We start from the raw sequence: 27637 nt of genomic DNA on the forward strand, positions 1-27637 counted from the left end.
ACAAATATGTGAGTTATGAAATAGAGCATGGGTGCCTTGAGGGCCCCTGGAGAGGCCCTGGGAGACATAGCACAGGCCCTATTCTAAGCCGCCTCATCCCCTAAACACATGGGTCCCACAGTCCCACATGCTCCTCCTCACTTCCATCACTGATTGCTCACTTTTACCGTACACCTCCTTCTGGAAGCTCCACAGATCTCACTAGGAATAAGAGCAAACTGCTCCATCTCTCAGCATCACTAGACCACCTGGCTGAGGCCTGGAAGCAAGTGTTATTTTGAGAGTGGCCATAATGAATTTTGGGCACTTCAAAATGGTGCTTGGTTCCAGAATGGAGGAATGCAGTCTAGGAAACAAGCAGCTTGTTCTTCTTTCAAATGCCTGTTGTTCACTCACATGCCCACTGCTGACTGTCTGTCTTGTGAGCAAGAAACATTGGCTTAGGACAATGCTGGGTATGCCTGCCTTTGCTGGTTCCATCGATGATTCTTCTTCTAGAATCAGATTCTTCTTCTGCCAACAGAAACAGCAAAGATAAGCTTGTCATCTCTATTCTCCACCTCACGTGCACACACATTGTACAGTTGACTGACTGTTTTGTGAGTCAGAATTATTGGAGATGGGCAATGCTGGGTATGCCTGCCTTTGCCAATTCTGCCGCTGCCTTTTCTTCTGCGAATGGTAGCATTGGAGGGAGAGGGCAGCTTCTTTCAGGGATACAGAAATACACACTCATTTCGAACATAGTAAGAAAGGTGAAGCCTCCTTGCAATATTTCAGTGGTGTGTGGGTATGGGTGTACACCCTTCTCTCAAAGAAGCCTTGCTCCTATCCTTCCAGTGCTTTAAAGAAGTGGAGAAGGGAACGTGACAGGCGTGTAATCCAGAAGCCTTGGGAAAGGAAAACACTTGGATGTGTATGCCTTTGCTGGTTCCACCATTACCATTCGCAGTGGGAAAGGCAGGTGGTTTAAAGCACTGGAAGGAGAGGAGCGAGAATTCTTCTGGGAAGTGGTGGCACACCCACATACCTCTCAAACATTGCAGGAAGGCTGAGTTCTCAATATTGTCCTCAAAGTTTTCCGCTTGCAAGACAGCTGTTTGGGCAAGTGGGAAGCATTAGAGAAGAAGAACAAGCTGCTTTTTCCCCCAGTCTTCGTTCCTCCATTCCAGGAGTGAGCACCATTTTGAAGTGCCCTCGTTACAGCCATTGTATAAATAGCATTTGCTTCCAGGCTGCATTCATGCGGTTAAGGGGTGCCGAGAAATGGCTCTCATTCCCAATGTGATCTGCGGAGCTTCCAGAAGGAGGTCTATGGTAAAAGATAAGTGAGCAATCAGTGACGGAGGTGTGGAGAAATGTGTGGAACCCTGAGGAGTGTTAAAGTAGGCTCACTGTCTATAGGGACCTACAGGGCAGGATGGCGGGAAATAGGGTGGGTGCACTGCAGCATCTATGCATTCAGTCATAAGAATTAATGGCCACAGGGGTGCTGTAGCAGCTGAAACTTTTAAACTGGATCGCAAGTTACTTCTGGGGTACGTTTTGTAATTTAAAACGGTTGCTAGGTGACACTTCATAAGTCCAGGATTACTTGTATGAGATTCCAGATGTTAACCTGCTTCAGTAGTACTGGTAAAAATTACTCATCTTTTTTGTAGGCGTTAAGAAGAGGAGAAGGTTGTTTATTACAGAGTATATTTGTTGCTTAATGGCATATGAATTCTGAGTGTAATTTAACATTAGGCTTAATTTAGGGTCAAATTTGCATGTCTTCAGGAATCTACTCCTAGATTTTATTTGAGATTGTAATTGATGCAGACATGATTTGAATAGCATTTTCCTGTTACATGGTTGTTGCTTTTTATATTGACTAGCATTTAGGTATTCTGATTTTTTTTGAGTTGCATATAGGTAAAAGACAAATAATGTAAATGTAATCCTTGCTTTTCAGCTAAGATTCTGCTTTAATGTGGTGTGCAATTAGCAACCGCATCTTCTACCGTGTTTCCCCAAAAATAAGACACACTGAAAATAAGCCCTAGCCTGATTTTTTCGGATGAACCTAATATAAGCCCTACCCCCCAAAATAAGCCTGGTGGCAGGTGTAGCCAGCACAAGCAGCGATGAGTGAGCATTCGGGGACTGATGGTGTGCAGCAGCAGCTGCAGCCCACCAGCCCCAGAGCGGAAGCAGAGGTGGGAGGGTAGGTAGGTGATCCAGACAGCCACACACTTTTCACCCAGAGGGAGACAGGAACCTTCATCTGCTTGCAAATGGTGCTGTTGGAAACTGAGGCATTCGCTCAGTTTCCAACCACCCCATTTACAAGCAGATGAAGCTTCCAGTCTCCGTCATTTCTCTATCCAGGTGAAAAGTGTTTGGGCACCTATGGGGTGTTTGGAAATGGAGTGAATCATGAATCACTTGGTTTCCAAGTGCCCCATAGGTGCCCAAACACTTTTCAACCAGACGGAGAAATGACAGAGACTGGAAGCTTTGTCTGCTTGCAAATGGGGCAGTTGGAAATGGAGAGAATGCTTCGATTTCCAACTGCCTCATTTGCAAGTAGACGAAGATTCCAGTCTCCCTCTGGATGAAAAGTGCTTGGGCACCTATGGGGCACTTGGGGTAGCTCCACCCCCTCCCCCACATGCCTTGCCTCATGGTGGTGGCATGGCACGGCAGGCTATGCAGCCTCCTGGCACAAGCACCACAGACGTGGGCCAGCAGCCATGTGGCTCCTGCTGGACAAGGCTGTCATTGCCACCACAGTGAAACAAGACAGGTGTCAGGGAAAAAATAAGACATCCCCCGAAAGTAAGATCTATTGCCTCTTATATATATATAAGACTGGGTCTTATTCTAACATATATTTTCACACAGTTGAACGGATTTTTTTGTCCTTAATTGTATAAGGAATTGTGCTCTGAGAAATGTCTGCAACTAGCTAATTTTTCAGTATCATATTTACCAGTGGTGGAATGTGGAAGCAAGGTTAGTACCCATGCTGGCATATAATTGTTACAATGATTGGAGAACTACAGGTAGTCCTCACTTTACAGATTGTAAAGCACCATCATCCATCGTACATTGTAAATGATTATGCCCTCCCCAACCTTTGTCTCCTGACTGCATGTTGGGTAGTCAGTTTTACTATGCTTCCACCGTTCTTCGGCCACAGGACCACGATTTTTAACTTTTTTGCTAGTTTCTGGCAAAAATACCCTTTCAAAAGAATGGGTTTGCTTAACAACTGCAGCATTTGCCTAACTTTTTTAAAAAAAAGCCTTAAAATTGTGCCTTGGTTTACAACTGCAGTGACTTACAGCCATAATTCTGGGCTCTATTATTGTCAGACACAAGCAACCAGGTCACATGTGTAGGGTTCAGTGTGACTATTATATTCTGCCTATAATACAAGAATCTTCCCAGACTGCTTACCTTCTCTTGGTCCAATGAAATTAGGAGGAGGTTCAGCCCTAGATCTGTTGCAGCTGCACAACAACTCAAGGCTAATTCCCCATTTGATCCCTCCTTTTTGCCCAGCTGGTAGTTTATCAACAATTACAGTCCTAAATCAAGGATTATCTGTATTTTCCTCTCCTCCCATTTTTAAGCTTTGGGTCATGAAAAGGTACATCTACTAATGCTTGCTGACATTGTCTTCCATTGCATCTTGGGCTTCTTGAAGAGTATAAAATACATCTGCCATATTGTATTAATCTGAAAAGAGAATTATTCTTTACTTAAAAACAAACTAGTTTTTTTACCTCAAATAATTTATCATTGTAATTTTTCATATTGGATGAAAATTAAATTAAACAATTAAGGAAGCCAGTAGGGAATAAACCTGATGAAATTAATTGCTTATCTAAGAAGGTTTCTTTTATTGATAGTGAACCTAAATCACCAGGCAGATTGTAAAAACCATTTCCACAAATTAGGATTTCCTTTCTAAAGCTAGATTACATCAGTCTTCTTTTTTTCCTCTGTAAATAATGAAGATATGGCAATATTTGTTTAAAAAAAGAAATATTTCCTGATCATGAAATAAATTAATATTTTATTTCTGCTTGTTTCTCAGTGTGTTGTTTTTGCAATGACTTCTGGCCAAATGTGGAATCATATCCGAGGACCCCCATATGCTCATAAAAACCCCCAAAATGGGCAAGTGGTAAGTTCTTGTATCAGTGTGTAAAATTAACAGTTTCATTCTCAAAGCTTCTACATGAAGTGGTAGAGTGTGAAAGTAAATATGAACATTTGTGGTGGCTGTTTATCTCTGGGGCATTTTTTTCTCAAAACTCACTGATCACGGGCATTTGATTGCACATATGCTTAGTGGAATGTTGTTGTAGAGTCTGGCAGTGAATTTAAGGAAACTGTTAGTCTGATACAAAAAGTTGATATATAATTGTTCTTCAGTTAAATGTATACCAATTATCTTTTAAGTCTTTGTAGCAGATAATGGGTGAACTGCACCCTCAGATTTCTTCATTCTATGTTTTTCATGAAGCTTTAAATGCTGTTTTATAGTCCCCTGTTTCCCTGTTTGTCTGAGATGGCAATTTTATCCAAGAGCCATTGTAGATTGCTAACTCTTAGCAGATAATACAGATCAGTTAGTTGCATTCTGATTAGCTAGGGCTGAATGTCCATCATAGCTTACTTCACATTAAATATATAAACAATTTAGTTGTAATAAGTAAAAGTTGTATATTGTTTTATAGTTATAAAATATGCCTTTTATGTAAAAGGTCTTTTTAAGTCTGTGATAGTCTCTTTATAATGTACGTTTGATCATTTTTGTGGAGACTGAACTCTTCCCAAAATACATATAATATTTGGCAGCATTGCAAACTGATGGTAATTTTTAAAAATACATTGATAAATCTCCTAATATGTTGAATGTATCTTAGAACTCAAAGATATTAGTTAGCTGTTACATTAGACGAAGTCATTAAAATGAACTAATAATTAGTATATAGGCCTCCTGTTTCTCACCTTGGCAATAATCTGCAATGAATGATTTGTCACCAAGTATATACTGTATCAAAGAACGGCAAGTCCCAATCAATTTAGGGCAAGTAATGGGTGGATTTCTAGGTTCAAGTATAGGAAGCATGTACTAAATTGGAGTATACAATTGATTCCACACTTATGGCATACTTGAATTAATAATCCAATTGTTTACAATGCTTAAATATGTTGAATGTGAGTCAAGAATGTAACATAAATATTTTAGCATATTTTTGTCTTTTTGCCCTTTGAACATCTAAGTTTTTTATATTTAATTTGAGTATATAATAATTTTGGGTATAATGCTCTTCAGCCTTCCTGCTTGGATAAAATGTAAGCACACATATAGGTGTTTGATAACAAATAGCTAAAGAAATTATCACCAGAATATCAGTAATCAGAGCTTTGATGTTAAGACATCCATGTGGTCTGTTTTAATTCCATCTTAGAAGGACTGAATTGGACCCTATTACTGGATATACTTTGAAGCAGGATGAAGAAAATGGAGTTACTGGGGGAATTTGTTTTCTGTTATTTAAAACAAAAGAACTAACTTTTGCAAGAATATTTTTATTGGAAGCCTACATGAAATTATTTTTTTCTTCCTTCTCTCCCCACTTTATATTGAAATGAACTTCCTAAAGTTTTTAAACTTTATCATTATTGGTTAATGGAAAATAATTTGCCTAAACTTTCAAGAGGAATTCCATTTTTTGTTTTCTTTGATGTTTCACAACATAATTAAAGTAAGAAGAAAGTGGCAAATTGAATTTAATGACTGATCAATTTAGTGACAGAAGGTTGGAGCTGATTGATGACATAATATGACATATTTGGTCTGACAGATGTGTTACACTGAACTTTGACCAAATAAGTATGAAATAAGTAAATCATTAAAACTGTGTTTAAAATAGCTCAGATTTTTAATTATTCCATTCCATTAATGTATTATGTGTTTTGTATATAGTGACAAAAAGGTAAGAGATTACAGGAGCAGACACTGATTCTAAGAAATTATAATGTGTGTGAAAAAGTTTAACTGTCTATTTCTATAAATTTATTTGGATGAATTTTTGTATGAGACTATAAAGATATATTGTTCTTGTTGCTTTGTCTTTCTAACTTCTTCAAGTGTATTGTCAATCTTCATATAGTATCTGACTTTATCTTCTTTTTGAATTGTTTCCTCATAGAGATAAAAATACTATAGAACAGGACAATTGAATACAGTACAATTTATATTTATTCCAATCACAAGTAATGATACAATTCTCTTTGTAAAGTCTTATTTGCAGAGTTTACCACTTCCCCTTATATTAAGAATTGTCAGCAGAAAATTGTGACAGATAAATAACTGTCAAGTGGAGGATGTGTTTGGGCCAGCTTTAGATTGAGCAAATTAAAACATTTTTTTTCCTTTTTACCAAATTGTTATTTTATTGGAACTGTTTGATTTATACAGAATTACATGAAAAGGATTGAAGTATTTTATAGTACTTTAGTAACATATTTTTCTACAAATAAACAAAACTCCTTAAAATAATTTTAAATAATGTATTTCCTTTTTCAGACTGAAAAATCTAATGCTTTGCATTGCATTACTTTCCACTAACAGAGCAAGTGTTAAAGCATGTGGATTGCTGTCCAGACTCAGTGAATTTGAAATGTTTGGCAATTCAGATGAACAGTAAATCACGTAGGAAAAGATCCATAAATTTGGCTTTCAAGGCTCAGAATGATTTCTTTATTTTCACTTGTCTTCTAAAGGTGCTCTGGAGAGCAATAGAGATGGAGTCAAGCAGCAGCTTAGCACTGTGAATAATGCAGAGTATAATGTATGCAGTGGAGAGAAAGAGCTGCTTATTTATTTATATGTATTTGTGGTACTTTCCATCTTTTTCTCTAGAAGCTTACAGCAATATATACCTAGCATTTTCTCCTCCAAGTTTGTTTGTCCACAGTTGGGATCTCTATTTTACCATGGCCTGATAAATCTGCTGACTCTTTTTCCTCGTCGCCCCCGCCCCCTTCCCAAAGGCTTTGGAAGGACCCAGGTACAAAACCACTGTGGGAGAGTGGTTAAGACTTACCAGCTGCTATCTCCTAGAGGTGAGAGCTCTGGGTGGTATGCCTTATCCCCGGTTATGTGTTCCATGCTGCTCCCCGGACCTGACCGTCGTGAGAGGATGGGAGTTGATCTGTTCCGGGGTTATACCCAGCTCAAGTGGCAGTGGGGCTGGGTTTGCAGATTGGACACTTACCTTCTGTTTTAAGATCCTCCTGTTTGAGCTAGGGATTTTTTTTAAAATCCCATTTATATCCCACCCTTCTCCGAAGACTCAGGGCGGCTTACAATTTAAGCACAAACCAATGTGCTTAGCAATAGCCTTCATTCTATGTATATGCCTGCTTATTAGGGCTTCCCCCCCCCCCAAGCAGCATTATTACAAAGTCAGCTTATTGCCCCCAACAGTCTGGGTCCTCATTTTACCTACCTCGGAAGGATGGAAGGCTGAGTCAACCTTGAGCCTGGTGGGATGCAAACCTGCACTAATTGCAGGCAGCTGGTGTTACTTAAGGAGGCATTCGCCCACTGCGCCACCAAGGCTCTTTTGCCGGACTGATTTGGACAATCATTAAGCGTCTCAGCTATTCCAGCACTAGCAACAGTTTTTCTTTTTTAAAAAGAGTGTTAGAAAAACACTCAACATCTAGACTATTTTCTGTACTCATAAAATAATGGGATATTGGTCAGGATTTAGCATTGCTCTCTTTGCAGGAATCCTTCTGAAGACAACTCTTTGCATCTTACAGGATACCTTTAAAGCTATGTTTGGCTTAGCCAGGGAAGTGAAAGACTCCAACAGCCTGTTCAAGTATTTTTTTTTAAAAAAATCCATACTGCTTCTCAAGTGAGCACTTTAGTTAAGTCTCACCCTCTGCCAGTATCACTTATTTGACATCAGCCTCCTTTAGATGTTCTCATGCTGAGCACACATGTCTGCAGAAGAAAAAGACATTCATATAGCGAGCTACACTGGCTTCTAGGGTTCTAGCTCACGTGAAAGACAGCACAGGTCTTATTTGCAAATATCTGAGTGTCTGCAAGAGACCTATATTATGCAAGTGTCCTGTCTTATAGTGGCTGCAATCTCTATTTGCATCTCTCTTAAAATGAAAGAACAAATCAAAACTTCTAGACAGGGATATCAGTAACTCAGCTTCTAGCAGTTTGAAGGGTTGATAGGAATGCAAGAAGTTATCCACGTTTATAGGAAACTTTTTGAAACATGGCACTGTTGCCATCTTTGCTATTTTTTGCTTTGCTTTGTTTTATTGCTTTAAATATTCTTAGCATTTTGTAAACCACTGAGAGACACTGGGAGTTGGGCGGTCTATAAATTTCATAATTGGAGATGGTGGTGATGATGATAGGGGTAGGACTGGAAACACTGAAAGATAGCAACACACCAAGCAGTTGGAGTACTTCCTTTAAGGTTATGTTATTTGCAGAAGAATTTTAATCCTACAAGATTTCATCTCCTGGACTGCCAAGTAGAATTCTCTAGGACACCCAGAAAAAGGCAGCCAGTATCCAGTGGCTCTTCTGATTATCTCTCAATTTGAGGATCATTCCCAGGTGCAGCTTCACCTAGCTCTGTAAGCTGCTTGTTGGCTGATTCTATAACAAATTTTCTTCCTTAGAATAAATATCTTTTATAGAAGGGAAATGAAATGTTCCCTGGACCCACCTACTCCCTCATTTTCACTTACTATATACATATACATATACATATACATATACATATACATATACATATACATACATACATACATACATACATACATACATATATATAGTAATTGTTTAGCAGTTGAAGTATATAATATTTTTATTCAGCTTGCTAAACTTAATAAAGAATTATAATAAAAATTAATAAAGAATTCTCTAACTTGTTTTTCATGTTTAAGCAAAAATAGAACTTTTGTAAATGTAAACAACTGTCTTCACTGATGAATATTCCTGATATAACTGAATTGTTAATATTGCTATGGTACAAAACAATCCTCTGTAGTCAGCAGAATGTTATCTGGTTTTGACAGCATATACCATGTTTCCATGAAAATAAACCCCACCCTGAAAAAAAGACCTATCCTGATGTGTGGGGGTGGGCCTAATATAAGCCCTACTCCAAAAATAAGCCCTAATGAGGACCCTGCCCACTCTGTCCCACCTAGCTGCCACAATGGGGCAGGAAGCCATGTGGCACATCACACCGCTGCCGCCACAATGAGGGGTGGAGCTGCCCACGCACCCCACACCCACACCCACTTCCTTCAGGGCCTCCCCCCCAGCCAGGACATTCCTTGCTCCCTTTCACTCCCCTCCCAAGCCAGACTGCCATGCTACCGTATGGAGGATGGACAGTATAGATCTGGTCCCCCTCCACCATTTCGGAGCCAGGGGGAAATGACGGCAAAAGGGTCCGCTGCTGCTGTGTGCCACTGGAGGGACTTTCTTACACTCCACCCCACAGATCACCTGCCTGGTGGCAGCCACTCCCCCCTCTGCCAACTCTCCCATGGCTTGCACTGTGACCGCTGCCTCCTTCCACTAGATCTCTGTCTCCGCCAATGGAGAGAACAGGGAGAGGAACAGCTTTGTGCAGTGATGAAGAGCAGAGAATAGCACTTGTTTGCCACCCTGCATCACCCTGCATCTCCCTTCTCCATTCTCAAAATGGCAGCCCTGTTTCCTACCACTTCTCCCGGTGTTGCCATAGAGCTTGGTGCACCATCACCCAGCTCCTCCCTCTTCCTGAAAGCAAAAAATTTCTTCACTAGCGTGCTTTCCAGCTCTGCTTTCCCTCCTGCTGCAGGGAAACTGTTGTGATTCCGTGCCAGCCAGTGGACCCGGCAGCTGAATCTGGGGAATCAGAGGATGAGAAGGAGGGGCCTGGAGAGCCATCAGAGTTGGAGGAAGGTTCTGATGAACTCCAGAACTAATGGAAGAGCCTGGCCCTTCCACTCATGCTCAGGCTGAGACCCAGCTGTGCTGGGAAGCTGAGTAGGACTCTGAGGATGCACAGCTCAAGGACATTATAGACGCTCGTAAACGCAGACAGGCAACATGAGTAGGACAGAGGGTGGCAATGGGGTGGCTCCAAGGGAGGAGGAGAAGGCATTAAGAAGCCATGCCTTGGGTCTGGATAACAAAAAGGGAATGTGTGGGCAGGGTTGGTTGCTGAAGGCAATCGTTTGCAAAGGACTCTAGTTTCAAGAGATCATGTTTTGTTTGCTTTGCCTGTGAATAATTCCCTGTTTGACTCGTGCTCCATTTGCTTTTGAACAATTCTCCGTTGGAAACGTGTTTTGTTGCTTTTGCTTTTGGGACAATTATCAGGTTTGTAACAACCTACTTGTTAAAAGAGGGGTTTCTCCTTGTGAGGGAATGAGGACTCACATAGGCTGGGACAGAGCAGAAACAGAGTTTGTAAGACTAAAAAAAGTTCAGTCAGACCTTCCAACTTCATGAGATCTTTTTTTTTCCTTGAGAAGTTGGAAGGTCTGACTAAACTTTTTTTAGTCTCACAAACTATGTTTCCCTGCAGTAGGAGGGAAACGTGCCAGAGCTGGAAAGCAGGTTAGTGAATTTTTTTGCTTTCAGGAAGAAGGAGGAGCTGGGCGATGGTGCACCAAGCTCTATAGCAGTGCCAGGAGGAGAAGCAGCAGGAAAGGGGCTGCCATTTTGACAATGGAGAAGGGAGATGCAGGGCAATGTAGGGTGGCAAGCAAGTGCTCTTCTCTGCTGTGCATCTCTGTGCAGAGCCGTTCCCCTCCCCTCCAGTGGTGGTCATGGAGGGCTGGTGGAGGAAGGCGGTCACAACACAAGCCACGGGAGTGTTGGCGGAGGAGAAGCAGGTGGTGGCTAGCGCCAGGCAGGTGATCTGTGGGGTAGAACATGACAAAAGCCCCTCTAGTGGCGCACAGCAGCAGCTGAGCCTTTTGCCATCACTCCCCCCTGGCTCTGAAACAGCGGAGGGGACAGGTCTATCCAGCCTTCCTCCATATGGTAGCATGCTAGTCTGGCTTGGGAGGGGAATGAAAGGGAGCAAAGAATGGGCTGGCTGGGAGGGGAGCTGAAGGAAGCAGGTGTGGGGCGCATGGGGCAGCTCCACCCCCTCCCCCACCTGCCCCGCCTCATTGTGTCAGCAGCACGATGTGCCACACAGCCTGCCACAAGGAACCACAGCAGAAGTGGGCCAGCAGCCATGTGGGCTCCTCCTGGATGGGGCTGTTCATGCTGCTGCCGCGAGGTGAGGCAGGTGTCACAGAAAATATAAGGTATCACCCAAAAGTAAGACCTAATGCCTCTTTTGGAGGCAAAAATAATATAAGACTGGTCTTACTTTTGGGGAAACACGGTAGTTCTTGGATTTGGTTATTATTATTTTTTTGTTTTAGTTTGGCATGATACCCCAAATGAATTTTGCCTGCAGTGATGTTCCTTATTGCAAAATCAGGTAAATGTAAATATAAGGAAAATACTACCATTGGTTAGGTATGTTTGATGCTGAGGAAGTTTCCATCAGCAGACTAGAGAAGGAAGGAATTTCCTCTTTCTGTCTTGGGGCAGAAATCCTTTAGAATTTCACAGGGTTCATGATAGGAAGGTTTTTAGGAGGCAAAGGGCACTGCTGAAATTTTTTCTGTGATGCTCTCAGAAGCCTCATCTGGATCAAAGAAGAGGAGGTTTGATTTTTTTGTTTTGTTTGTTTTTTCATTAGCAGGCAGACACCACTGGACATAAACTTTTAAAGCTGTTGTAGAAAAGTATGGCCTAATTTTCCACCCAAGTCTATGCTGTCTAAATATTCTTCAGCCTAAATTATGGCCTTGAATTTAATCATGGTACAATGTTTCAAAGCCTCAGTACTATCAGGTAGCTAAAAATAGCTATAGAATAACTGGGGAACAGTACAGATTTTAAATAATTTTCATATGAGTAAAAAAAAAATTAAAACTGTAATTACAGATGTATTGCCTCCAAGAATTTTTAATGTGTTATTCTAAATATGGCCATAGTTTTAGATAAGAATTGCCAGGTTATTTTGTATGCTGAATACCAAAGTTATATATCAAGACAGAACTGAATTCAGTCATGTTGCATGTCATGGCCAAAACCTAAAGCAACCAAATCACTTTGAAGATACAACATAATTTTATTTGCATGCAATCAATAAATTAGCCTTAATGTACTGCCAGCAAAAGCAGAATGAAAGCTTTGGCATACTACATTGCAAAGACAAGTCACAGAAAAAGGCGAACACAGTGGAAATTACAGTGTGACATTGGAATATTTTAGATAAACCCATATATATGACATTAGTTATCTCTTCTTACTAGATCAGCATACTAGCCATATTATGTTTGAGATGTGGTCAATGAATAAAAACAATTTGGTTTAGTGGGCCACAGGTGCCTGCCTGATTCTTCTCCCTGTCACCATTCAGGGTCAATTCAGCTTGCTATAAATCATGGGTGTCCAATCTTTAACCTTGCCTGGGCTGGACTGAGTGAAGAAGAATTGTCTAGGGCCACATATAAAAAGTATAATATAGTTAATTTATACAAATAACAAACTCCCTTTTAAGTTTTTTATTGCAATCTTGTGGGGCCACATTACTAACTGTCCAGGGTTGCATGTGGCTCACAGGCCACGGGTTGAATATATCTGCTGTAAATGTTTTCTGACAGTGATGTTTTAAGCAGTTCATCTTATGAACCTATGAACCAACAGCCCAGTTCATCTTATAGAAATGACAGTGAGTGCAGCTTACATGTATATGGAGGGGGTGTTATTTTACCACACCTGCCATAATAAAAAAATTAAATGTGAAGCCATTTCTATCAAATGTTTTCAATACAACTGTAAATGAAATTTTCAATATCTTCTTTGACCTTTTAATCAGGCTATAATTCTTGGCACATTTATGTAAATACCAATCTTACTAAATTTAGTAAAGCTTAGAAAGCATTCTTAATCCTACCCATTCCGTGTTGTTTTTCAATATTTTTCAATGAATTAGTGTAATCATATTTTAAAAGGAGTTGGCAGAGGGTTTGTTTTAAAAATTGAAATCTTTCCAAGCAATGAGTATAGTAACTCTTGCCTGCTTTCCAAGTTATTTTTTATTTTAACTGGTGGAGGTGGGAAATTAAGAGTAAACTTTTTTTTTCATTTATGAAACAGAATTAATGTCCAAATTCCAAATTAGCTAACAGCTTTTTGCATCCCACATCTAGTGCAGCCTGAATCAAAACAGTGAAGGAAAAATTTGGGTACACAATGTTTATGTTTTTCATATTGACATAACAAGAGATAAAGCACACATTTGTCAACTTAGTAATCACGTAAAAAGATTTTTTCCATGATAATCCATTCCTAACTTCGTCCTCCCAAGAATTTACCCCTTGCTATTGTAACTGAGTCCATCTATTTTTCTTCTAATTGTCATTGTCTTCTCTTTCCTTCCACCTTTCCCAGCATTAATAGTTGTACTTTATAATATTGTTCTTCAATAAATTATAGTATGCTGAATAGGTATCATCTGGCGTACGGGTAGTCTTATGACCACAGTGGAGCCCAACATTTTTGTTGCTAAACGAAACATTTATTAAATGAATTTTTGCCCCATTTTACAATCTTTTTTGCTACAGTTGTTAAGTGAATCACTGCAATTGTTAAGTTAGTAATATGGTTGATAATGGCTTTCCCATTGACTTTGCTTGTGACAAGGTGGCAAAAGGTGATCACATGACCCTGGGACATTGTAACCATCATAAATATGAGTCAGTTGCTAAGTGTCCAGATTTTGATCAAGTGATCATGGAGATGTTGCAATGGTCATAAGTGTGAAAAACGGTCATACGTCACTTTTTTCAGTGCTGTTCTAACTTTGGACAGTCACTAAATGAACTGCTGTAAGTCGAGGATTACCTGTAATAAAATGTGATTCTCAGAATTAGCTGTTCTAAAATATTCCATTTGATCTCAAAATTATTGAACCACTTGTATTTTTCAGTACCTAAATATTAACTTTTCAATATTAAGACTACTTTCCATAAAGTAGGTAAAAGGCAGGTAAAAGAATGGTATGCAGATATCATGTGTAATAAGGCAACTCTTCAGCCGCTGCCTTGCTCCAGCTTAAGTCTTTCTTGCAGACATCTGCTTGGCCACTATGAATGTTGACTGAACTGACTCATGAACTGATTTGGTATACTTCAGTATAGCTCTTTTTATATTCTTTTGCTCCATTAATTAATGCTTATGCAATGCCTCAGCTAATACACAAATAACCTTTTGACCTAGTGGGCACATTTGGAATTTTGAGGCTACATCTTGGATATTATCGCAAAATCACAGTCACAGTTGTTGTTAGCTGCGAAGTCGTGTCCGACCCATCGCGACCCCATGGACAACGTTTCTCCAGGCCTTCCTGTCCTCTACCATCTTCTGGAGTCCATTTAAGCTCACGCTTACTGCTTCAGTGACTCCATCCAGCCACCTCATTCTCTGTCCTGTTCTTCTCTTGCCCTCAACCTTTCCCAGCATTAGGCTCTTCTCCAGTGAGTCCTTCTTTCTCATTAGGTGGCCAAAGTATTTGAGTTTCAAGTTCAGGATCTGGCAACAAGAGGCTTTTTAATTCTTCACTTTCTGCCATTAAAGTGGTATCATCTGCATATCTTAGGTTGTTGATATTTCTCCCAGCAATCTTAATTCCAACTTTTGATTCATCTAGCCCTGCCTTTCTCATGATGTGCTCTGCATATATGTTAAATAGCCAGGGCAACAGTATACAGCCTTGCCGGACTCCTTTCCCAATTTTGAACCAATCAGTGGTTCCGTGATCAGTTCTCACTGTTGCTCCTTGACCTGCATATACTGTAGGTTTCTCAAGAGACAAATAAGATAGTCTGGTACTCGCATCACTTTAAGAACTTGCCACAGTTGTTGTGATCCACACAATCAAAGGCTCTAGCATAGTCAATGAAGCAGAAGTAGCTGTTTTTCTGGAACTGCCTAGCTTTCTCCATGATCCAGTGTATGTTGGCAATTTGATCTCTAGTTCCTCTGCCTCTTCGAAATCCTGCCTGTACTTCTGGTAGTTCTCAATCCACATACTGCTGGAGTCTAGCTTGTAGGATTTTAAGCATAACTTTACTAGCATGTGAAATGAGTGCAATGGTGCGATAGTTTGAACATTCTTTGGCACTGCCTTTCTTTGGAATTGGAATGTAAACTGAACTTTTCCAGTCCTGTGGCCACTGTTGAGTTTTCCAAATTTGCTGACAAATTGAATGTAGCACTTTTACTGCATCATCTTTTAAGATTTTGAATAGCTCAGCTGGAATACTGTCACCTCCACTAGCTTTGTTGTTGCTCAGTTTTTCTAAGGCCCACTTCACTTCACATTCTAGGATGTCTGGCTCGAGGTCAGTGACCACCTCATTGTGGTTATCAGGGACGTTAAGCTCGTTCTTGTATAGTTCTTCTGTATAATTTTGCCACCTCTTCTTAATCTCTTCTGCCTCTGTTACGTCCCTGCCATTTTGGTCCTTTATCATGCCCATTTTTGCATGAAATGTTCCCTTCATCTCTCCAATTTTCTTAAAGAGATCTCTTGTCCTCCCTATTCTATTGTTTTCTTCTATTTCTTTGCATTGTTCATTTAAGGAAGGCATTCTTATCTCGTCTAGCTATTCTCTGGAATTCTGCATTCAATTGGGCGTATCTTTCTTTTTCTCCCTTGCCTTTTGCTTCCCTCGTTTCCTCAGCTATTTGCAAAGCTTCCTCAGACAGCCATTTTGCTTTCTTGCATTTCTTTTTGTTTGGGATAGTTTTAGTTGCTACCTCTTGTACAATGTTGCGAACCTCCGTCCATAGTTCTTCAGGCACTCTGTCTATCAGATCTAATTCCTTAAATCTATTTGTCACCTCTACTGTATATTCAACAGGGATATGATTTAATTCATACCTGAGTGGCCTAGTGCTTTTCCCTACTTTCTTCAGTAAGCCTAAACTTTGCAACGAGAAGCTCATGGTCTCAGCCACAGTCAGCTCCTGGTCTTGTTTTTACTGACTGTCTAGAGCTTCTCCATCTTTGGCTGCAGAGCACATAGTCAGTCTGATTTCTGTGTTGACTGTCTGGTGATGTTCATGTGTAGAGCCGTCTCTTGGGTTGTTGGAAAAGAGTGTTTGCTATGACCATCATATTCTCTTGACAAAATTCTGTCAGCCTGTGCCCTGCTTCATTTTGTACTCCAAGGCCAAACTTGCCTGTTATTCCGGTTATATTTTGGCTTCCTACTTTAGCATTCCAATCCCCCATGATGATAAGGACATCATTTTTTGGTGTTAGATCTATAAGGTGCTGTAGGGCTTCATAGAACCGGTCAATTTCATCCTCTTCAGCACCGGTGGTTGGGGCATAGACTTGGACTACTGTGATATTGAATGGTTTGGCTTGGATTCAAACTGAGATCATTCTGTCATTTTGGGGATTGTATCCAAGTATTGCTTTTCCTACTCTTTTATTGATTATCAAGGCTACTGCATTTCTTCTGAGGGATTCTTGCCCGCAGTAGTATACCTGATGGTCATCTGAATTAAATTCACCCATTCCTGTCCATTTTAGTTCGCTGATTCCTAAGATGTCGATGTTCAGTCTTGTCATCTCTTGTTTGACCACGTCCATCTTGCCTTGATTCATGGATCTTACATTACAGGTTCCTATGGAGAAAAAATCTTTACAGCATTGGACTTTCCTTTCACCACCAGATACATCCACAGCTGAGCGTCTTTTCGGCTTTGGCCCAGTCGCTTCATTCTTTCTGGCGCTACTAGTACTAGCCTTCTGCTCTTCCCCAGTAGCATATTGAACACCTTCTGACCTGAAGGGCTCATCTTCCAGCGTCATGTTGTTTTTCCTTTTGGTACTGTCCATGGGGTTTTCATGGCAAAGATACTGGAGTTGGTTGCCATTTCCTTCTCCAGTGGATCACGTTTTGTCAGAACTCTCTGCTATGACCTGTCCATCTTGGGTGGCCCTGCACGGCATAGCTCATAGCTTCATTGAATTATGCAAGCCCCTTTGCCACGACAAGGCAGTAGAAGGGGACAGTCATAGTAGATTTGTTTAATCCCAAAATCTGAATGCATATTATCCTCAGTCCCATAAGTTACGTTCCTTCCTATCCACAACTTACATCTATCTATTTCTAGGCACAGGACACCTTTCCAAACAACCCTCTGAGCTTTGGTCCCCCGCCATTATTTTTTTTTCTAACTGTGTGTGAATATTGATAGTTATTGCTGTAACTTCTGATTTAATTATTTTTAAATATATATAAAACAATTGAAATATTAATAAAGTTAAAAAACCTAATAGGCATAAAGGGAGATGCCTATTGATAAAATTTGTATTCATGGATACCACATTACTGATCCCTTTTTTGAATGATTTATTATAAAAAAAATGCTTTTCATGTATTTGCCTACTTTTTTCCATTGTTTCCTGCTGTTTCTATGAAGTAGGATGGAAAGTAGTGTCACAATTGCGATGATTTTTCAAGAGAAATGTCTGAATTTATTTGAATATATTTCTATTATTTCCCAGCATGAAAATGCTGGGTCTTGATATGAGATGCCTTGATATGAAAATCAAGCTATGCAGATTAAATTGCAAATAAAATTTCTACATATGAGCAGAATGACATGAAGAAAAGAGATATTTCCTTTTGTGAGACTCAAGACTGAATCTCAAACTATTCCTTGACTAGGCACTTTTAGTCATTGATAGTTGTGGCAAATTTCTGGTAATTTGAGATTTGGAGTCCATTTTCCACTATGGTACAATTAATAGGAAGGAAGTATAGGGCACCCAGTATCCTGCATGGATTTTGAACTTCAATTCCTAAATAGTGTAACAGTAATACGAGACCACAGAAGTTATAGCCTTATAACAGTGTTTCTCAATCTTAGCATTTTTGAGATTTCCTATGATAGTTGGGGAATTCTGGGATTTGAAAGTCACAGAGGTTGAGAAATACTGGTACAGAACAACAGGAAGAATAAAGATTTACTGTCCCTGAGTAGGAAACTCCGAACTTAGTAATTTTTCGTTTATTTGTTTGGTCATTTGAAAAGCAAATGAGACTGCTTTAATCTAGAACAGGCATGTCAAACTGCCGGCCAATGGGCCGGATGCGTCATGCTAAAGCCACGCCCACCCCCATTGCCTGCAATGGGGAAAAAGTCATGGTACATCATGACACGTCACGTGACGTTGCGAGTTTGACACCCCTGATCTAGAATGCCATTATTCCCAGTTTCTTTTATTTAAAATATCTAACAGTTCATACAGGTTTTCCTTTTAAAAAACTTAACATAGCTTTAGATGCATAATATACCACAGAAGAAAGTTTGGTTATACTCAGATATTCCCATTGTACAACATGCTAAGATACATTTTTATGTTGTGGTATTTTCTATTCAGTGCTTTTGTTATTATTGGTTTGGGTTTGTCAAAAGAGATAGGAACACATTCACATGAATAGAAGTTGCATTTTAGTTTAATAAAAAAAATTCGCTATGAGAACATTTCAATCAAATAAGGCTACATCACATAGTACTCTACTAGTTTTAAACAAGACAATTAAAAGAATAACCTTCAAACTTTCTTTTCTTATCACTCATAGAAATATTGAAATCATAATATGTGTTGATTCATGAAGGTTCATGAACTGTGAATAGAGAAAGTTCCTTCTGAAGTTAAATTTGCTGAAATTAGAAAAGATAACAGCATTATCAGTGTGTTTATAGTGTTACCAATTTCTTATTTCATTTGCTGTGATGAACTTGCTGCGGTTCAAATATTAGTTGAGTGATAAATATTTTGGACTTTAGAAATAAATTTAGAATTAGACCTAGGGAGGCACTAACAAAAATGTCAGGCTATTTTAGAGCAAAATTACCTTGTAGTTCTTTGTTATAAGAGCATATACTGCAAGTTCTTCAGCAGTAAAATGGATAATCTGATAAGAAATATGGTTTTTAGTAGAAGATTGGAAAGCTTTCAGTGTAAAAAATTAAAGTAAATTTTACACCAGTAACCTTATTATTCTAATAAATCTCAGAGGTTGCCACAAAGAAGAGGGAGTCAAGCTATTCTCCAAATCACCTGAAGGCATCATCATCATCATCGTTGTTGTTGTTGTTGTTGTTGTTGTTGTTATTATTATTTAGTTTTGTGAAAAAGGTAAAATAATTAAGCTTCCAGAGGAATTCCTAAGCTTGCAAGGAATTGCGAGGGCTTCAGCAAAAATATGCAATACTTTTCAACAAATTGTAAACAATCAGCATCAAAAAATGTTACTAAAGGTGTTGCAGTAACATTTGTTTCTTTGGACTGCATAAGATATAAAGATTCAAGATTCATAAGAATTGTTAGTATTCACAGGAAAGAAGCAGCAGAACAATACAGTTTAGGTAAGGAGAAGCAATATAGTCCTAAAGTTAGAGCTGTGCGAACAAAATGTTTCAGAGAACTTCACTTTAATGAACTCACTATTACTGACTAGAAATTTACTCTTACAGTCTTAAAGATTAGGTTTTTACCTCAGACTAGCATTAAAGATACCTTTTAGAAAACTGTGTCGTTCTTGTATCTTTAGTTGGTCTGACAATTGGTGACTGCCTAAAAACAGGAAATGAATAAGAATAAAAGATGAAGCAGTGTAATGGAGGATGTAACTATGAAGCCATTAAAGAGACTTCTCTGAAAGAAAGAGAATTATCTGAAAAATAGAGGTGAGCATTGAAATGCCTAGCATTTGTTAACACTACCCAATTATTTAGAAATGTTAAGCCAAAAGAAGGATAGTAAATAATCTCTTCAAAATGTGTTAAATGAGGGAGTGGAGTGTATATTAAAATGATAAACATTAAATTCAGTGTAAGCATGCATAACATATCATTTGGGGCAAAAAAATTAAAAAAAACAAATTTGGATAAGATGGAATTTCATTTCTGTGAGGGAACAGCTTTTTCATGGACCTTAATACCTTTTTACTGCCTCTCAGAGGGGTAGTGAATGCTGCAGACTCTTTTGTACATTAGTGATACTACCTTATTTTATTAGTGCTCCTGGGTTTGGCAATAATGCATTCTTTTTGATATTTTTTTTTGTAATTTCAATTATTTAGTTACCCTGATGTTCAATTGAATGTGATGTGATTGGAGATACAATATCAATATATACTGAGTAAATAAAATTTAGAACAACTTTTGGTAAATGCTTAAATAAATAAAATTACTAATATCATGGCCTGTTCATGTAAAGAATGAAATTGGTGTGAGGTAGCAAGCTGATAACAGAAACATATAGACAACAAAATGATCTAAGATTTGGTATTTTTCAGAAGTTGATTCATTTTGCTTTTTTAATGACCAATATTTCCTGATACCTTAGTATTTTGAGTTTTGTTTAGTTTCTGGCACGGAGATTATTTGTTTCGTGCTGGAAAATAGGAGATTACTTTGAAATATACACTACTTACAGAAAAGTGATATACACATTCACAAGCATATTATCTCTGTGTGGATAAGTAGATAGAGCTATCTGTTCTTCTCATACAAAATATGCTCAGCCCAAACAATGTGGTGAATGAAGTTTTTTCCACTACATATGCCATCATTTTACTTACAGGAATAGTGAGAAGGGAAGCTTCTGACAGCCATAACATGTTTTCAATATTTAGGATGTTTTAAAATTCTTTGCTCAACCTATAAAAGATGAGAGATATGAGAGGTTAAATTAGCATGTGGTTGAGATCTTGTTGTATCAGAGCCTAAGGATTTAATCTACAATCTAGATTAATTTTCCAGTTGCCCAGATGATATTATAGAAATTATACCTGTTCTTTATTGAGTGAGGGTATGGAACAACTTTTACAAAACAATTGCTTAACTATTGTCATTTTGAATACTGTGATACTTATTCATAGGCTGATGTAAGTTTCACTAGCATTCCAAGTACATGTAATATATCTGCATTTTATTCTCATTGCGAGCGATGCTTGGAAATTCATTAATGATATTTTTAGGAAAAGGGAAAGAAAATTGGAAGAAAAATTGTAATATGAAATTAAGGATTTCCTTCTTACTAAACATAGTGTATACGTGTACTATGATATCTATCTGTCTATGTAGCTATACACATGTGTGCGCACATACACATATATAGAACACACATCAAACCAACCTATCCAGGTTTATTTATTTTTTTGAGAAAATGCTATTTTGGGTATATTATTATACTATTATACATAGTTATACATTTATAACTATTCTAAATGATAGTAAACTCTTGACATCAATATTTAGATGCTATGGAGATTTAAATTCTAAAAATAGTGTATTGTTGCAATAAAATGACATATAATGAGCAGAGCATAAATCTGAACAGTAGAAACCCAGTTGTAGTACCAGAATATCAGCCTTTTTTAAATTTCAGTAAGTGTTTGTAGTTGTATGCCTAAAGTAAATGGTACACTTAAAATGTTTTCCTGTGAAGCTTTTGTTCTCATAAACCTTATTCATACTAGTAATTCTATTAACTCCAATAAATATGTGTGCATACAGGCACAGCAGTAGTACAACTCAGATTATACTTAACAGTACTTTGGATGTCTATTTTGAAATGCTTATAATCAGACTTGAAAGTTCAGATAGAAATAATCTGTGTCACAAGCCTTATGCACACTCAAATTGGGGGGAATATTTTAATAGCAATAACTGGGATGCTGCTGAGAACCAGGCAGAGATTAAATGCTGCTTCTGTATTAGAAATAAATAAAAGTTAGTAGTTGCTGAAAAGTGAAATTCTAACAATTTGCCCACTTGTTGGAAAGTTTATTTATTTTATTTGTGTGTTTATTTACAGTTCAAGTCACAGAATTTAAAAATACAGCATACCATTCATACATACTGAACATAACAATGTATACATGACATATATATATAAAAGAAACCCTATCAAATTAACAGTTCATTAAAAGCACTAAATGATTTCTGTAAGTTAAGTCTGCCTTCAAAATACCTGACTTTTGATCATTTAGTAGGTTACCTCATTATAAGTGGAATTTATCAAGATTCAGCTTTGTTGTAAAGTTGTTGAATACAGCTTTTTGGCAAAAGATAGCTATGCATTCCCAACTCCTATCCAAGGTATATGTTTTATCTTTCCATTTCATTGTTCATGTCAAATAAGAACTGAATATATGAATAACATTTGACTAATGATTTCCAGATGAGCTATAGAAATGCCCAGGTCATGAAATTAAAAAAAATATCCTGAGAACTGAGGAAATATCATATACATGGTAGGAACATGCTTCCTAAAACAAAACAGAGGATTATGATTTTTTTTTTGTTTTCTCCACTTATTTTGTGTATATTTATCCCAAAAACTAATGTTCCTGTATGTATACTGTGTGGTGTTTGTGTGTATTCCAGGAACACCCTGTGGGAATCTCATCAGATGGGTTTGACTCTATCTATATGAGTGCAAAACTAGAAGAAAATATCTAAATAAAAAAAGCAAGAGTTCTTCCTCTTTTCCTAAATACTTTAGAGATGAAACTAAGTTTCTCGTTTAATAAATATTTCCAAATCTGTATGAGAAGATACAGGATTTTCAGATTTAAGATGCAATATAAAATGAATGTTTAACAAAGGCTTTGGGCAGTCTAATGTAAGAAAAGATTCCCCCACCCCATATTTATTTATTTATTTAAAGCTTTTATATATTGCCATATTCCAAATAGGACTCCTGGAGTTTATCCATAAACAATAAAATAGCATGAACTAACTGATAAAAACAATTAAATGACAAATTAAATAAAACCCACTTGGCACCCAATCTCAGAGGCAGCAATTAGATATTAAATGCTCCATGGAGCAATACTGTTTTTACTATCTTCCTAAATTATATCAAGGTGGGCATCACTCAATCCCCTAGCAGGAGAGATTGACAAGGGCAGACATTGTAATGAAGAAATACTTCCTCCAAATGTCATCAACTAATCAAGCTGGGTTGGGATGGAGGCAGGTAGCTTCAATATCCCTCTTTTTATAATCTCTTGGCTTTACTGGTTCAGACCTGCCCAACATCAACAGAACATTCTGCACATGCATTAAAAAGGGCACACATCTATACAATAACAGAGATGAAGGTGATGGAATTTACTGCTTAGGAATAAATTCAGAATCAGGATATTGTCATTGAGAATTAACTGTATGTTTCAATATGAAACATCCACATCCAATGGATATCTTCTCAGCCCATCTGGCAATGGAATAAACATTGACTTCATATCCCTCTAGTTTTTAAAGAATCTTTAAAAAAAAAAACAACAACACATGACACTTGTCTCATAGTGTGAAACTAATTCAAGAGAACATCTTTTCCTATTTACCTGGCAGATGAGCACCAGCAAATGGCTGCATCTTCATGGGGGCCCCTTATTCAGATCTTAATTTCTGGACTGCTTCCTAGTAAGATTTATGGTACATAAAGGAAACTGGATTAATTTGTGATAATCATAAGCTTCTTTATCATCCACAATCCTTGCAACTGAAAGACTGTCAGATTGGATATAGTTATGTTTTCAGTAGCAAAAAAGTCTATTTGAGATTTGCAACAGCAAAATGATTTTGGCTGCTGCAGTAAAAGAATATTTATCGGTGCTTGTTCAAACCTTTGCACTCTTAGCAGCTGTTTCATTTCTCCATGCCAAAAATGGCCACTTGAAAAGATGTGAATCACTTCTCTTTTCTTAAAAGAGAAAAATGTTTCAAATTGGTCAGAAATGCTGTTGTCCGATGCATGATTATTAATTTCATCACCTATACCAACACTGAAACACACATGCCATATTGTTTCATTCTGATAAGAGCATTTATTTACTGTGGCATTTAAAGCATGCAATCATGCTTAAATTTTAATGTGAACTATTTTAGAAGTTAATTGAGTTGCCTTGAGGAGTAAAATCTAACTCAAATAGGTTCCTTTACAATTACCATTTTTTATTTTATTTATACAAGTAAACGGAAGAAAGGAAAGAGTGAAATCAACATTTAATCTAAGTGTTTCACTGAACTATGACAGATATCACTCTGTAGATCCATCAACAAATGATTTAGAGAAATTTTAAATACAATCCCTTATGAGTATCATTGATTACTTCGGAGAATACATACAAAATATATACCTTCTTTACTTCAGTAGGGCCCACTATTTTTGTAGAGCTACTAAATATTTAATTTTGCTCTCCAGAAGTAAATACAAAAGATTTTGCTGATTATGATATCTTGAAAAATTACTACACTCTTATTACATTCAGTGGGATCAAGAGCCAAGACTAAAGGTAATTATATGCTAAAGAGAGGTATGGTTCACAAGCTTAGAGCTTTCTATATTCATAGATTTTTATGAGTCTTTCCTATTCTGCAATATGGGAAGTGATTAGAACAATCGTTTTTTCCCCCTGCAAATTATAAACATTCCTCTGCAAAGTATGGTATGTCTGTTTGATCTTAAACTTTCAGCTTTCAAAATTTACTGTAAAGAAGAATCAGATGCAAATTGAAAGGCCAGTAGGAATTTCAGGCAACTGCCCAACCCTGTTGTTGTATTTATTAAAACAATCTTTGGAGTTTATGTAACTATATAACCATATACTGTAATTAATGTCTTTGTACAGCTATCAACATACACTTACTGTTAAGGTCTGTAAAATGGGGTTCAGTAGGGTTTATCTTTCAGTGGATTCAAGTATCAAAATACAAAATACAGAAGTACAAAGAAAAAGGAAAATAAGAGAGGAAAACCCAGAGGTGGTTTTTCAACAGACAACTTTGTTTTTTTCTTCGAAGACATTTCACTTCTCCAAGAAGCTTCTTCAGTTGTCTACCATTTCTGCTTCTTCCTTTTTTATTTCTTTGTCTAGTTTGTGGTCTGTCCAGTTCTTGTTTCATCTGGCTCCTCTGGTAAGAGTTGTCCAGTATGGTTGAACGTCTGACATACCTCTTATTCTTCTCAGACCATACAAGCGAAGATATAAACTTTTGGGGTATCATTATTATGGTTCGTTGCACAGTCAACCAGATGTTCAGACTGGATTTGGCATTTTTGTCTATCGACTCCTTTCCAAAGACCTGGGGATATGCATATAATGGTGTTTGATGGTGTTATATCATTGCAGGATGTAACCTATTCTGAGCAAAGCCACCTTTTGCAATTGATTGATGGTGAATTTGTCAGTGCTGATGGTATTCAAGTGGTGCTCCAGTTGTTTGGGGATTGTATCCAAGGTGCCTATTACTATTCGTATTACCTTTGCTTGCTTTTCCCACAATCGTTCTATTTCTATTTGCAGTCATTGTATTTTGTTATCTTCTTTAGTTCTTTCTCTTCTCTTCTGCTGTCTCCAGGTTCTGCCACATTCACTAATCAGACTTTTTTGCCTTTCTTATTAACTGTTGTTAAGTCTGGAGTGTTATGTGACAGGTGCCTTCTGTTTGAATTCTAAAATTCCAGAGCAGTTTAACTTTATCATTTTCTATGACTTTCTCTGTTTTATGGTCCCACCAATTCTTGCCTGCAGGCAAATAATATTTCTTGCAAATGTCCCAATGCACTATTGTTGCTACTTTGTGAGGACATTGCTTGTAGCCAGTCTGTATGATCTTGCAGCAGCTTACCATGTGGTCCAATGTTTCTTCAGCTTCTTTTCCTAGACGGTACTTACTGTCTGTTGCTATTTTATCAATTCTGGCTTTGTATGCATTTGTTCTTAATGCTTGTCTTTCTGCTGCCAGAATCAGTTCTCACTCTCTTTCTTCGACTTTCTTGTTCTTAGCCATTGCCAGTTCTTGTTATTATCTGCTTTCACTGCTACTTTTTTAATGTACTGTCTATGTAGTAGTGCTTTGTCTTCCCATGACTAATGAAGGTTTATAAGGCTAAGGTTACCACAATGCTCTTGTATGGAGCAGAAATTTGGGGTCTTTACTCAACCACAGTCTTAGAACAAACACAGTCCCAGCATTTGAGATGTATTTTGGGTGTAGATCCAAGAACATCTGCTGCAGCAGTTTGAGCTGAATTAGAGCTTATAACTACTGGTGCAAAGTTAATGAAATGGAGACTGATAGTCTCCCCAAGTTATGCCTACTAGAGCAAATAAAACTACAATCGCAAATCTCCTGGATCATCAAACTAACAAATTTTGTAAGAAGCTGTGGCCTTTCTGTCTCTTGCATAACAGGAGAACAATCCAAAAAAAGAGTTGCCCAAAGAATTAAGGATATAGAAGCACAAACTGATATAGCTATCCTTGATAAGGTGGGTAACTTGAAATGGCTAAGTAAATACAAACGTACTTTTCAAATTGACAGTTATTTGAAGTTACAACTGCCAAAACATCTTAGGGAGATATTTACGTAAGCGAGATTCGAACAGCTTGACACAATGGTCAGATATGGGAGATTTCATGCTATACCCTACAATGAGTGTCTCTGCATTTGCGGAGCGGCAGAGGTAGAAGACCTGGCTCACATCCTATTTGACTGTTGCCTGTATAAGAGAGTGAGAGACAGGTATCTTGGTCTATATACCAAACGATTGACCCATTGGGATCCCCATATCAAAACAACTTACCTTATGTCCGGCCAGAACTTGAAAATAACATTTAACGTAGCACAGTACTTAAACAAAATGGTTCGGTTGAGATCTGCATATGTGGGATTGATTGGGGTAGATTGCAAGGGAAACTCTGAAATATAATTTTATCATATTTTATCTATACCTTAAATTATTGTACACTATTACAATTTCATTTTAGATTGTATTTTATTCTAATTCCATTTTAAATTGTATTTTATCAAATTCCATTTTAAATTGTTTTTATCAAATTTTAGTAACAATTTGTTGCTGGAACTTTGCATTTTGATATGGCCCAAGGGCTAATCAATAAAGACATTATTATTACTTCTATATCTAATGTCTGGAATTGCCCAGCTGTTGATTGCCTTGATGGTATTTCCTCAATTGAGTGGTATTGCCTTGATAGTATTTCTTCCACCACTGACTTTTAAGATCTTTTTTACTCTCTTGATGTACTTACTTCTAACCTTTTTCTTGACTTCAGTGTGCTTTATATTGTCAGCTTGAAGGATAGCTAGGTATTGATAGTGATCATCTTCATCCGGATTCTTGATGTTATTTTTGTAGGGCATCTTGTTTCCTTCAGTTTTCACTATTTTTCCCTGTTTGATGGTGAGTGTGGCACATTTATCCAGTCTAAACTCCATTACAGTATCTCACCATTGACCTGCAACCATGTTTTCCATTGTGCCATCGATCTTTGCACAAAGCTTCTGATGTTTCTACTGCCTCTTGTTATTTCCAGGCACTTGATTATCCAGTAATATGGTAGAGTCAAATGCCTTTTCTTAGTCAATCCATGCTGCATTCAATGTGTCCTA

The 27637-nt window shown here is 37.9% G+C and overlaps 1 protein-coding gene across 1 annotated transcript in view; it reads left to right on the forward strand.

Moving 5' to 3' along the window:
* The window catches only part of TUSC3 (tumor suppressor candidate 3), a 142902-nt gene that overhangs the window by 82097 nt on the left and 33168 nt on the right, over positions 1-27637 (forward strand). The window contains exon 6 of the mRNA XM_081332959.1: positions 4088-4177. Within this exon, the coding sequence (XP_081189085.1) occupies positions 4088-4177 (90 nt within the window). The remainder of the gene's footprint in view (positions 1-4087; positions 4178-27637) is intronic.

Source organism: Vipera berus (assembly GCF_964194415.1).
Source record: "Vipera berus genome assembly, chromosome: 7".
NCBI lineage: Eukaryota > Metazoa > Chordata > Lepidosauria > Squamata > Viperidae > Vipera > Vipera berus.